Raw genomic sequence first — 12,894 nt, forward strand, 5'->3', positions numbered from 1 at the left:
TTTGTCCACTTCCAAGCCTGCCAACACCTCAAATAAGCAAAGTACTGTACACACCCCTGTCAGCATCAACGGGGCCGAGGTGGAGATGGTTAGCAGTTTCAAATTCCTAGGGGTATACATCTCCAAAAATCTGTCCTGGTCCACCCACGTCGACGCTACCACCAAGAAAGCACAAGAGCGCCTATACTTCCTCAGGAAACTAAGGAAATCTGGCATGTCCGCATTAACTCTTACCAACTTTTACAAATGCACCATAGAAAGCATCCTATCTGGCTGCATCACAGCCTGGTATGGCAACTGCTCGGCCCAGGACCGCAAGAAACTTCAGAGAGTCATGAACACAGCCCAGTCCATCACTTGAACCTGCCTCCCATCCATTGACTCCATCTACACCTCCCGCTGCCTGGGGAAAGCGGGCAGCATAATCAAAGACCCCTCCCAACCGACTTACACACTCTTCTAACTTCTTCCATCGGGCAGGAGATACAAAAGTCTGAGAACACGCACGAACAGACTCAAAAACAGCTTCTTCCCCACTGTCACCAGACCCCTAAACCACCCTCTTATGGACTGACCTCATTAACACTACACCCTGTGTGCTTCACCTGATGCCGGTGCTTATGTAGTTACATTGTATACTTTGTGTTGCCCTATTATGTATTTTCTTTTATGTATTTTCTTTTCTTTTATTTTCTTCCCATGTACTTAATGATCTGTTGAGCTTCTCGTAGAAAAATACTTTTCACTGTACCTCGGTACACGTGACAATAAACAAAATCCAATCCAATACCTTGTCACTCCCTATGACGATTTGTTCAAGAACCTCAGAATGTCTCTCCCCGAGTTCTATAATGAGCTCTATAATGCACTACTATAAACGGTCACTCCCTCCACCCACTTCAACATTCGCCCCATCCCCCACAATAAACATTCACCACCTTCAACATTCACTCCCTCCACCACCGACGCCCAGTGGCAGCTGTGTGTACCATCTACAAGACGCACTGCAGCATATCAATGGTGCCTTAGGCACACCTTCCACACCCGCGACCACCACCATCTAGTAGGACAAGGGCAGCAGACATATGGGAACGCCACCTCCTATTGAAAATATGGAAAGATGTGTCATTTGAAACATGGAAGTCTGGCAATATCTGGTCTGAGAGAAACATGAGAGAATAGAGGGCAAGATCCCACAAAGGGTTAACAGCAGCTGCAAAGAGCAGGATTGTAAAATGCAGATAGCCTTGGTCAAGCAGGTTTAGCAAACAAGACAAACAGGATTTTGAATGAAGCCAAAAACAATGGCTCACACCTTCATTGAAAGTAACTATCTTAGTAAACATCTGGAAAAGCATGGATGAGGTTCAGTTGAATTTGGTGATAATTCTAGGTGTGAAAATTTGCTAATACTGGGTAAATTAAAGAAAACTGGAGACTATCAGTCTATGAGAAACATAATTCAAAGCCAAAATCAAAGTCAAAATTATGAGCTGAGGACACAATTGGAGAATAAAACTATAGAAATGACAGGAATTAGAAGTAACACCTCTTGAAGTCAAAGCATTTTGAACATCACAAAGGACACAATGTAATCAGCCATGATTGAATGGTGGAGTGGACTCGATGGGCCGAATGGCCTTACTTCCGCTCCTATGTCTTATGGTCTCAAATGGAGGTCTGGAGGCCTCGAAGGAGCAAATTGCCAGCTCAGGCTCAGGTGGTAGCCCCCTCGCCTCAGAAGCCTGCATCGGAGTCGGGGAGTGAGAATTCCTGTTCACCATTTAGAATATCAACCCTTTTTTTGGTATAGGGCGAATTCTAAGAATAGTGGTGAGTTTTTAACTTCACACCACTTCGCTGTTTCTTCACTGTGGCTGGATCAAAGCCAAGGAACTCCCTCCCTAACAGCACTGCGGGTGTACCTATAGTCTATATGGACTGCAGCGGCTCAAGGCGGCGGCTCACCACCACCTTCTCAAGGGCAATTAGGGATGGGCAATGAATCCTGGCCTAGTCGGCGATGCCTACAAATATTAAACAAAACCCAACACCTTTCACATGAGCCCTCATCACTCGACCATTTGGAAATGTCAACGGATATTTGCAGCTTGTTAAAGATGGCTCTGTTTCAGATATTCAAAAGCAATCGCTCTTCAAAGGAAAATCAGTTGACAAATACTGAGAAACGTTACTTACAAATTGTGGCTCATCTTACCATGGCCAAGTTGGTGCCTTCAATGTGAAATGTGCCGATGTGATTTACGGAACTATGGACACTGAGTCATGTAAGGAGATTTACGGACAGGTGACCAAACGCAAATAGGTTTTAAGGAACGTCTTGTTGGAGGTGTGAGAGTTTGAGAAGTGGAGAGGTTTAGGGAGTGAATTCTAGGGCGTAACTCCGAGGCAGGTGCAGGCATCTTTGGTGGATTCATCCAAATCAGGACTGCGCAGGAGGTTAGACTGGAGGGGCGCAGATTTCCTGGGAAGTTGTACGGCTGAAGGAGAATACAGGGAATATTTAGCATTTGACTATTCATGCTTGCGAGCATCACAGCTTTTAAACACTCCACCTTTGGTGCCCATTTCATCAGTTGCCTGGGCCTCAGCTCCGAAATTTCCAGCCTAAACTTCTCCATCTCTATCCTTCTTTCCTCCTCAGAGACATCCTTTAAAACTGACGGGTGGAATTTTCCACGGGTTTGATTTTCCACTGCAGCCAAAGTCAATGAACTTTAGAATGGCTTGGACACATTTTCCGATCACACCCGGAAAACACAGCCCTCTCTTGACCAAGCTTTTAGTAATCTGCAGTCATATTGCCCAAAGTGCCTCAGTGTCTAATTTTGCTTCCTAATTCTCTTGTGAAGAACCATGCGGCATTTTAATACATTAGAAGGTGCTATATAAATACAAGTTGTTGTCAGAACCATCAAACTCCTATAGTGCAGAAGGAGGCCGTTCGGTCCATCGAGTCTGCACCGATCCTCTGAAAGAGCATTCTACCCAGGCCCACTCCCGCTGCTCTATCCCCATAACCCCATCTAACCTGCACATGTTTGGACTGTGGGAGGAAACCGGAGCACCCGGAGGAAACCCACGCAGACACGGGGAGAACGTGCAGACTCCGCACAGACAGTCACCCAAGGCCAGAATTGAGCCCCGTCTTCAGCAGGAAAGATCGGTAAATCTCCGCCCTACGTGTAACGCCATTTTCTAACTGGGCACTGCCATTTTGCTTACAAAGTCCTTCCCTGGTCAGCGCGAACCTGGAGTCTAAACCTACACAAAACCAGCTCACAAAAGTCTCTGGCTGGGATTTCCCAGCCCCTCTCGCTGGTGGAATCTTCCTGTCCCTCTGGCTGTCCAGCTGCATCCGCTGTGACGAAACCCGCGGTGCCGGACCCGCAAGATCCCAGCCTCTGGATTTGTACTTTGTTGGCTAACCCCACTGGATTGTCTTAATCCTGCAGAATATCAGAACCCATTCACTTTGAAGCAAACCTGCAGGCTTCATTCTCATTAGAATCCAAAGAGTGCAGAAGGAGGCCATTCGGCCCACCGGGTCTGCACCAACCCTCCGGAAGAGCACCCCAACTAGGCCCATTACCCCACCACAACCCCGTAACCCCATCTAATCTGCACATCTTTGGACACTGGGGGGAAATTCTAGCATAGCCAATCTACCTCACCTGCACATCTTTGGGCTGTGGGTGAAAACTGGAGCACCCGGAGGAAACCCGCACAGTCACGGGGAGAAAGTGCAAACTCTGCACAGGCAGTGACCCAAGGCCGGAATCGAACCCATGTCTCTGGCGCTGTGAGGCAGCAGTGCTAACCACCGCGCCACCATTCCGCCGTAAGAAAATGCCTTCCTTAAATAATTCACTTAAACATGCAATTGAAGAATCTGTGCTTTCTCTTAATATGGGGAGACCCGACGTAGTTACTGGATTAGTCATCCAGACACCCAGGCTGATGCTCTGGGGACATAGGTTCAAATCCCACCACAGCAGCTGGTGGAATTGGAAATTAATTAATAAACCTTGAATCGAAGAGCTTGGCTCAGTGACAGTGGCCATAAAGCCATCAGCAATTGTCACAGAAGCCCATCTGTTTCACTTTCGGGGGGGAAATCTGCCATACTTGCCCGGCCTGGCCTACCTGGGAGTCCAGACCCACAGCATTGCGGTTGGCTCTTAGCAGCCCTCTGACCAAGGACTGTGAATGCTTTTGTCGAGATTTGAAGCATAGGATCAAGATGGGTTTGATGCGTCTCCACTGGAGGATCACCTGGTGATCTGGTGACGTTTTGCATCTTGGCTGATGGAACTACATAATGAGCCATTAATTTACATAGTATCCCCATAAATTGTAAAGTTATGGGCCGCTTCAGTTAAAGCACTCTGTAACATAAGGGTCTGGCCCATTGAGGGTTAATGTGTGGCTGGGTACAGTGCCGCCCACACCGTGATGCAAGAAGGCACATGACTCAGAACTTGAGCAGTGACGTTCGCAGACGTAGGCGTGGCGACAGCCCTTGCCTAGCCCGTTACTGTATATAGAACAACAAAGAACAAAGAAACGTACAGCACAGGAACAGGCCCTTCGGCCCTCCAAGCCCGTGCCGACCATGCTGCCCGACTAAACTACAATCTTCTACACTTCCTGGGTCCGTATCTCTCTGTTCCCATCCTATTCATGTATTTGTCAAGATGCCCCTTAAATGTCACTATCGTCCCTGCTTCCACCACCTCCTCCGGTAGTGAGTTCCAGGCACCCACTGCCCTCTGCGTAAAAAACTTGCCTCGTACATCTACTCTAAACCTTGCCCCTCTCACCTTAAACCTATGCCCCCTAGTAATTGACCCCTCTACCCTGGGGCAAAGCCTCTGACTATCCACTCTGTCTATGCCCCTCATGATTTTGTAGACCTCGATCAGGTCTCCCCTCAACCTCCTTCGTTCCAGTGAGAACAAACCGAGTTTATTCAACCGCTCCTCATAGCTAATGCCCTCCATACCAGGCAACATCCTGGTAAATCTCTTCTGCACCCTCTCTAAAGCCTCCACATCCTTCTGGTAGTGTGGCGACCAGAATTGAACACTATACTCCAAGTGTGGCCTAACTAAGGTTCTATACAGCTGCAACATGACTTGCCAATTCTTATACTCAATGCCCCGGCCAATGAAGGCAAGCATGCCGTATGCCTTCTTGACTACCTTCTCCACCTGTGTTGCCCCTTTCAATGACCTGTGGACCTGTACTCCTAGATCTCTTTGACTTTCAATACTCTTGAGGGTTCTACCATTCACTGTATATTCCCTACCTGCATTAGACCTTCCAAAATGCATTACCTCACATTTGTCCGGATTAAACTCCATCTGCCATCTCTCCGCCCAAGTCTCCAAACAATCTAAATCCTGCTGTATCCTCCGACAGTCCTCATCGCTATCCGCAATTCCACCAACCTTTGTGTCGTCTGCAAACTTACTAATCAGACCAGTTACATTTTCCTCCAAATCATTTATATATACTACAAAGAGCAAAGGTCCCAGCACTGATCCCTGTGGAACACCACTGGTCACAGCCCTCCAATGAGAAAAGCATCCTTCCATTGCTACTCTCTGCCTTCTATGGCCTAGCCAGTTCTGTATCCACCTTGCCAGCTCACCCCTGATCCCGTGTGACTTCACCTTTTGTACTAGTCTACCGTGAGGGACCTTGTCAAAGGCCTTACTGAAGTCCATATAGACAACATCCACTGCCCTACCTGCATCAATCATCTTAGTGACCTCCTTGAAAAACTCTATCAAGTTAGTGAGACACGATCTTCCCTTCACAAAACCGTGCTGCCTCTCACTAATACGTCCATTTGCTTCCAAATGGGAGTAGATCCTGTCTCGAAGAATTCTCTCCAGTAATTTCCCTACCACTGAAGTAAGGCTCACCGGCCTGTAGTTCCCGGGATTATCCTTGCTACCCTTCTTAAACAGAGGAACAACATTGGCTATTCTCCAGTCCTCCGGGACATCCCCTGAAGACAGCGAGGATCCAAAGATTTCTGTCAAGGCCTCAGCAATTTCCTCTCCAGCCTCCTTCAGTATTCTGGGGTAGATCCCATCAGACCCTGGGGACTTATCTACCTTAATATTTTTTAAGACACCCAACACCTCGTCTTTTTGGATCTCAATGTGACCCAGGCTATCTACACACCCTTCTCCAGACTCAACATCTACCAATTTCTTCTCTTTGGTGAATACTGATGCAAAGTATTCATTTAGTACCTCGCCCATTTCCTCTGGCTCCACACATAGATTCCCTTGCCTATCCTTCAGTGGGCCAACCCTTTCCCTGGCTACCCTCTTGCTTTTTATGTACGTGTAAAAAGCCTTGGGATTTTCCTTAACCCTATTTGCCAATGACTTTTCGTGACCCCTTCTAGCCCTCCTGACTCCTTGCTTAAGTTCCTTCCTACTTTCCTTATATTCCACGCAGATTTCGTCTGTTCCCAGCCTTTTAGTCCTTTTTCTTTTTGACGAGGCCTACAATATCTCTCGTCATCCAAGGTTCCCGAAAATTGCCATATTTATCCTTCTTCCTCACAGGAACATGCCGGTCCTGAATTCCTTTCAACTGACACTTGAAAACCTCCCACATGTCAGATGTTGATTTGCCCTCAAACATCCGCCCCCAATCTATGTTCTTCAGTTCCCGCCTAATATTGTTATAATTAGCCTTCCCCCAATTTAGCACATTCATCCTAGGACCACTCTTATCCTTGTCCACCAGTACTTTAAAACTTACTGAATTGTGGTCACTGTTACCGAAATGCTCCCCTACTGAAACATCTACCACCTGGCCGGGCTCATTCCCCAATACCAGGTCCAGTACCGCCCCTTCCCTAGTTGGACTGTCTACAAATTGTTTTAAGAAGCCCTCCTGGATGCTCCTTACAAACTCCGCCCCGTCTAAGCCCCTGGCACTAAGTGAGCCCCAGTCAATATTGGGGAAGTTGAAGTCTCCCATCACCACAACCCTGTTATTTTTACTCTTTTCCAAAATCTGTCTACCTATCTGCTCCTCTATCTCCCGCTGGCTGTTGGGAGGCCTGTAGTAAACCCCCAACATTGTGACTGCACCCTTCTTATTCCTGATCTCTACCCATATAGCCTCACTGCCCTCTGAGGTGTCCTCCCGCAGTACAGCTGTGATATTCTCCCGAACCAGTAGCGCAACTCCGCCTCCCCTTTTACATCCCCCTCTATCCCGCCTGAAACATCTAAATCCTGGAACGTTTAGCTGCCAATCCTGCCCTTCCCTCAACTAGGTCTCTGTAATGGCAACAACATCATAGTTCCAAGTACTAATCCAAGCTCTAAGTTCATCTGCCTTACCCGTAATACTTCTTGCATTAAAACATATGCACTTCAGGCCACCAGACCCGCTGTGTTCAGCAACTTCTCCCTGTCTGCTCTGCCTCAGAGCCACACTGTCCCTATTCCCTAGTTCTCCCTCAATGCTCTCACCTTCTGACCTATTGCTCCCGTGCCCACCCCCCTGCCATACTAGTTTAAACCCTCCCGTGTGACACTAGCAAACCTCGCGGCCAGGATATTTATGCCTCTCCGGTTTAGATGCAACCCGTCCTTCTTATACAGGTCACACCTGCCCCGGAAGAGCTCCCAGTGGTCCAGATAACGGAAACCCTCCCTCCTACACCAGCTGTTTAGCCATGTGTTTAGCTGCTCTATCTTCCTATTTCTAGCCTCACTGGCACGTGGCACAGGGAGTAATCCCGAGATTACAACCCTCAAGGTCCTGTCTTTTAACTTTCTGCCTAGCTCCCCGAACTCCTGCTGCAGGACCTCATGCCCCTTCCTGCCTATGTCGTTAGTACCAATATGTACAATGACCTCTGCCTGTTTGCCCTCCCCCTTCAGGATGCCCTCTACCCGTTCGGAGACATCCTGGTCCCTGGCACCAGGGAGGCAACATACCATCCTGGAGTCTCTTTCACGTCCACAGAAGCGCCTATCTGTGCCCCTGACTATAGAGTCCCCTATTACTATTACTGTTCTGCGCTTTGACCCTCCCTTCTGAACATCAGAGCCAGCCGTGGTGCCACTGCTCTGGCTGCTGCTGTTTTCCCCTGATAGGCTATCCCCCCCGACAGTATCCAAAGGGGTATACCTGTTCGAGAGGGGGACAACCACAGGGGATTCCTGCACTGACTGCCTGCCCTTTCTGGTGGTCACCCATTTCTCTGCCTGCACCTTGGGTGTGACCACATTTACATAACTGCGATCTATGACGCTTTCCGCCACCTGCATGCTCCTAAATGCATCCAATTGCTGCTCCAACCGAACCATGCGGTCTGTGAGGAGCTCCAGTTGGGTGCACTTTCTGCAGATGAAGCCACCCAGGACACTGGAAGCCTCCCGGACCTGCCACATCTCACAGTCAGAGCACTGCACCCCTCTAACTGACATTGCGTCAGTTAATTAAAATTTAAATTTAAATTATTTTTTAAAAAATATATTTTTTTAAATTTCAAAGTTACTGTTAACTATGTTTGCTAGCACTAGTTTCTATATGTATCTAGTCACAAGTAGCCAATAAAGACTTATTGTTAACCACTGAAGGCAACTTCTGTAACCAACCCTCCCAACACTTTCAAAAGGGAAATGGACAGATTCCTCCATCAATAGTTCTCCCTGTGACTGCGTGTGTTTCCTCCGGGTGCTCCGGTTTCATCCCGCAGTCCAAAGATGTGCAGGTTAGGTGGATTGGCCGTGATAAATTGCCCTTAGGGTCCAAAAAGGTTAGGTGGGGTTACTGGGCTACGGGGATGGGGTGGAGGCGTGGGCTTAAGTGGGGTGCCCTTTCCAAAGAGCCGGTGCAGACTCGATGGGCCGAATGGCCTCCTTTTGCACTGTAAATTCTATGAATAGGACGTTAAAGAGTACAAGGCAGGAAGCAAGGAGAAAAAGTTATTTTTGTTGGACCTAAGCATGGCCATGCTCAAGGAAGTGAGTGCGTTGGGAAATCTTGAGATCGTGAATGGTGCTGTGCTACATCTGGGTGAGCTGCTGATTCAGACGGTCGGTGCAAACTCGATGGGCCGAATGTCCTCTTTCTGCACCATGGGGATTCCATGATAAATTCGATATTTGAAGTGGGGGCCTAAATGACAGATTGACCAGATAGATCCTGGATCCCATTTTGTTTAAACATATATTGTCTGGTTTTATCCCTTACTATAAAATATACTTTATTTTGCTTTGCATTCAAAGTTTCGAATTTCTGGAACCATTCTTTGATTGAGGGAGGGGGAAGTGGGCGCAGGTACTTACACTGCCCCTCGTTCTTGTAGCCACCTCCTATCTGGAGATCTGCTGTTGTGGTGTGCCACGCTCGCCCGCACTGCCCCAACCTCACACATCCACTATATCTCATCTTCAACCACTATGTGACGCCTGTTAATCAGCTACACGTAGTTCGACCCCTCTTTCTGCTACCCTCCACTTTGCACCCGAGAAGAGATCTCTGCCATTTTTTTCGGTTCTGATCAAATAGCTAAAATACTGACACTTTTTAAGATTTCTTGTTGATCGCGATATCGGGAGCACCTTTTCAATTGGTCGAATTCTACAAACAAATGTCTTGGCGTCCACATTTCCAAGACCTCTACTGTCATGATATGCAGTCGGCGGTATGATGGCGCGGTGGTTAGCACTGCTGCCTCACAACGCTGAGGACCCAGGTTCGCTCCCGCCCCACTGTCTGTGTGGAGTTTGCACATTCTCCCCGTGTCTGCGTGGGTTTCACCCCCACAACCCAAAGATGTGCAGGTTAGGTGGATTGGCCACGCCAAATTGCCCCATAATTGGAAAAATATAATTGGGTACTCTAAATTTATTTTAAAAATGTAATGATATGCAGTAACAATGTACATAAAAGTGAAGATAGCCTCCGACCGCTAGGTGTCATGCAAGAGGACAAGGGCACTAGAACCGGACAGAAGCAGTCATGATCAGAGTTATAGGAGCTGTTAGTAGCATGGTTTAGAGATCCACAGCTTGGTTAACAATAGTTTATTCAACGTTAAATATCTAGTCTTGAACTGATGTTCTGTCGGACACTGATTCATTTATTATCATAGTGCACAAACATAACACTCTATTTTCGTCCATGGATGTTTACATATTGCCCAGTAAGGATAGAGAAAACCAGAAAAAATTCTGTGAAGATGCGTTAACAGCAGCAAAACGCAAGCTTGTAACACGGAAACGACTCGTAAGATGTTACGTTCTATTCACTCTCACCGTTGCAATGTTACATCCACAGGGTAAGATTTTCCCGTCCTTCACGCTGACGGGATCTTCCGTAGGCGCTTGGGGGGGACCGGCAGATCCCGCAAGCAGCCAATGACGAGCCTGCTCTGCCACCGGAAGACCCATCGCGGGGGAGAGGAGGGGGGGGGGGGAAATCCCACCCACAGTGCATTTCAGGGGCATTAAATGGGCTCGAGATCTGTAATCCAGACATATTAAATATCCAATCTGTACGCAACCAAATTCCGATCTCTGCTATTTAAACAGAGACTTTTCCAAATGCGTATTCCCTCCTGTTTACAGTTTCTTAAATTATCCAGACAATTCAAAATTGTATCAATGGAAAATAATGGAAGTTTGCACTTTTAAGGCAGGAAAACAGATACATGAATAGAGCGAACGTCACTCGTTAAAGTAACATCCGTCTTATGTTGCCATTTCCAGTTTACATATTAAATATCAAGTATGTAACAACGGTCTCTTTTTCTCATTCATAAGAGCAAAAGGTTATTAAACTGCACATATTCTTCTTTTTTTTTGCCTCTTTCGATGCAAAGACCCCTCTGTCCAACTTTCCACCAGATCCTTCGATCTGCTTTAACCCAGAAAGATGTGAAAGTGGACTTCAACCCATGTGAGGATGTCGAGCTGCGAGGCCGACACGACTAATGCGCAGCCTTGCTGATGAGGGGACTGGCCTGAATCAACGCAATAGTCCTACCTTGGGCCCGCTGGTCATCATCTAACCTGAGTAAATTTGAACTCTCCTGTACCAACTTCCACTCACCCTCCCTGGCCTGCAATGTCCCAGCCTTGCCTTCAATCCCCTCTTGATCCCACTCCTTCCTATTTCTGTAACCTGACCCAGATCCACAGTCCCTCCCTTTTACCCTCGTGTTGGTGGCCATGTTCAGGCCCCACGCCAATGGATTTTCTCTCTAAATATCTCCCCTACCCATTCTCTTTAAACCGCCCCCTTTCCCTATGACCTTTGACCGAACCGCCCCCTTTGCACTTGGCACGTATTTTTCTGATCCCGTTTCTGTGGGGCGCGTCGAGGCATTTTTCTGTGTTAGAAATATTAAAGAATGTTTTTCTTGTGCCCACTAACTAAAAAAAAAAGCAAGGCCTGCATTGGGGCAGCACTGTAGCACAGCTGCTTCATAGCTCCAGGGTCCCAGGTTCGATTCCTGGCTTGGGTCACCGTCTGTGCGGAGTCTGCGCGTTCTCCCCGTGTGTGCGTGGGTTTCCTCCGGGTGCTCCGGTTTCCTCCCACAATCCAAAGGTGTGCAGGTTAGGTGGGTTGTCTATGATGAATTGTCCTTAGTGTCCAAAAAAGGTAAGGTGGGGTTACTGGATTACGGGGATGGGATGGGCTTAAGTGGGGTGCTCTTTCCAAGGGCCGGTGCAGACGCGATGGGCCGAATGGCCTTCTTCTGCACTGTAAATTCTATGATTTATATAGCGCCTTTCCTGACCACTGGATGTTTTACAAACAAGGAGGTACTTTTGAAGTGTAGTCGCGGTTGCAATGTAGAAAACCTGGCAGCTGATTTGTGCACAGCAGTAAGAAGCAGGTTGTTTTCTTTTGTGATGTTGATTGTAGGTTGAATGTTGGCCAGGCCAATGGAACTCCCATCATTCTTCTTACTTTGAAATACTGCCAAGGGATCTTTAACATCCACACGGGCAGATGAATGGAGCCTTGGTTCAATGTTTCATCTGAAAGGCAGCAATTCTGCAGCGAAGCTCTCCCTTAGTACTCCCCCTGTACTGCGCTGGAGTCTCAGTCGCGACTTTTGCCTTGGGCTGGTGCCTTGTGACCAATAGACTTGCATATAATCCCCACAGTGCAGAAGGAGGCCATTCGGCCCATCGAGTCAGCATCCACCCTCCGAAAGAGCACCTTACCCAGACCCACTCCCCCATCCTATCCTCATATAATACCCTGCACATCTTTGGACGCCAAAGCGCAATTAATCGTGGCCAATCCACCTAACCCGGAGGAAACGCTCGCAGACACGGGGAGAACGTGCAGACTCCACGCAGACAGTCGCCCAAGGCCAGAATCGAACCCGGGTCCCTGGCGCTGTGAGGCAGCAGCGCTGACCACTGCGCCAGCCTGCCGCACAAACTCACATCTTTAACTTACTAAACAAATTACACCATAGCTTTTAACTTTGGAAGGGGTGTGATCACCCAGAGCCCAGACTCCTACCTGCTGTGGCAAAGTGTGCAGCTTGTGCCATCTGGCTCAGGTTAAAGGAGCACCGTTGAGCAGGTACATGTTACGGCGATCTGGGTCGGTGGGATGGAAGGAAACCTTAGCCAAGGGTAAGTAAGCACTATAAAAACTCACACGCTGGTATCTGCCAATCATTACATCAGCAATCCCTGTGAAAACCTTCAGCTGTTGCTCCGGCATATGGTCATATCAGCACAGCCAATGGAAAAGTAATTCACTGCCTCGCAGAGAAGAAAAGTGCCCAAATGAAATTATGTTCGGAAATAACTGTGGATGGAATGAACCCACTCAGCATTCCCAAGACCGAAA

The 12,894-nt window shown here is 47.9% G+C and overlaps 1 protein-coding gene across 2 annotated transcripts in view; it reads right to left on the reverse strand.

Moving 5' to 3' along the window:
* The window catches only part of LOC140404391 (synaptotagmin-4), an 83,113-nt gene that overhangs the window by 14,326 nt on the left and 55,893 nt on the right, over positions 1 to 12,894 (reverse strand). The window contains exon 1 of one of the 2 annotated variants that reach the window (XM_072492844.1): positions 12,559 to 12,671. The exons of the other annotated variant lie outside the window; for it this stretch is intronic. Within the exon in view, the coding sequence (XP_072348945.1) occupies positions 12,559 to 12,589 (31 nt within the window). The 5' untranslated portion in view covers positions 12,590 to 12,671. Of the gene's footprint in view, positions 1 to 12,558; positions 12,672 to 12,894 lie in introns of those variants that run through there. 2 annotated transcript variants of the gene reach the window in all.

Source organism: Scyliorhinus torazame, chromosome 30 (assembly GCF_047496885.1).
Source record: "Scyliorhinus torazame isolate Kashiwa2021f chromosome 30, sScyTor2.1, whole genome shotgun sequence".
Classification (NCBI taxonomy): Eukaryota; Metazoa; Chordata; class Chondrichthyes; order Carcharhiniformes; family Scyliorhinidae; genus Scyliorhinus; species Scyliorhinus torazame.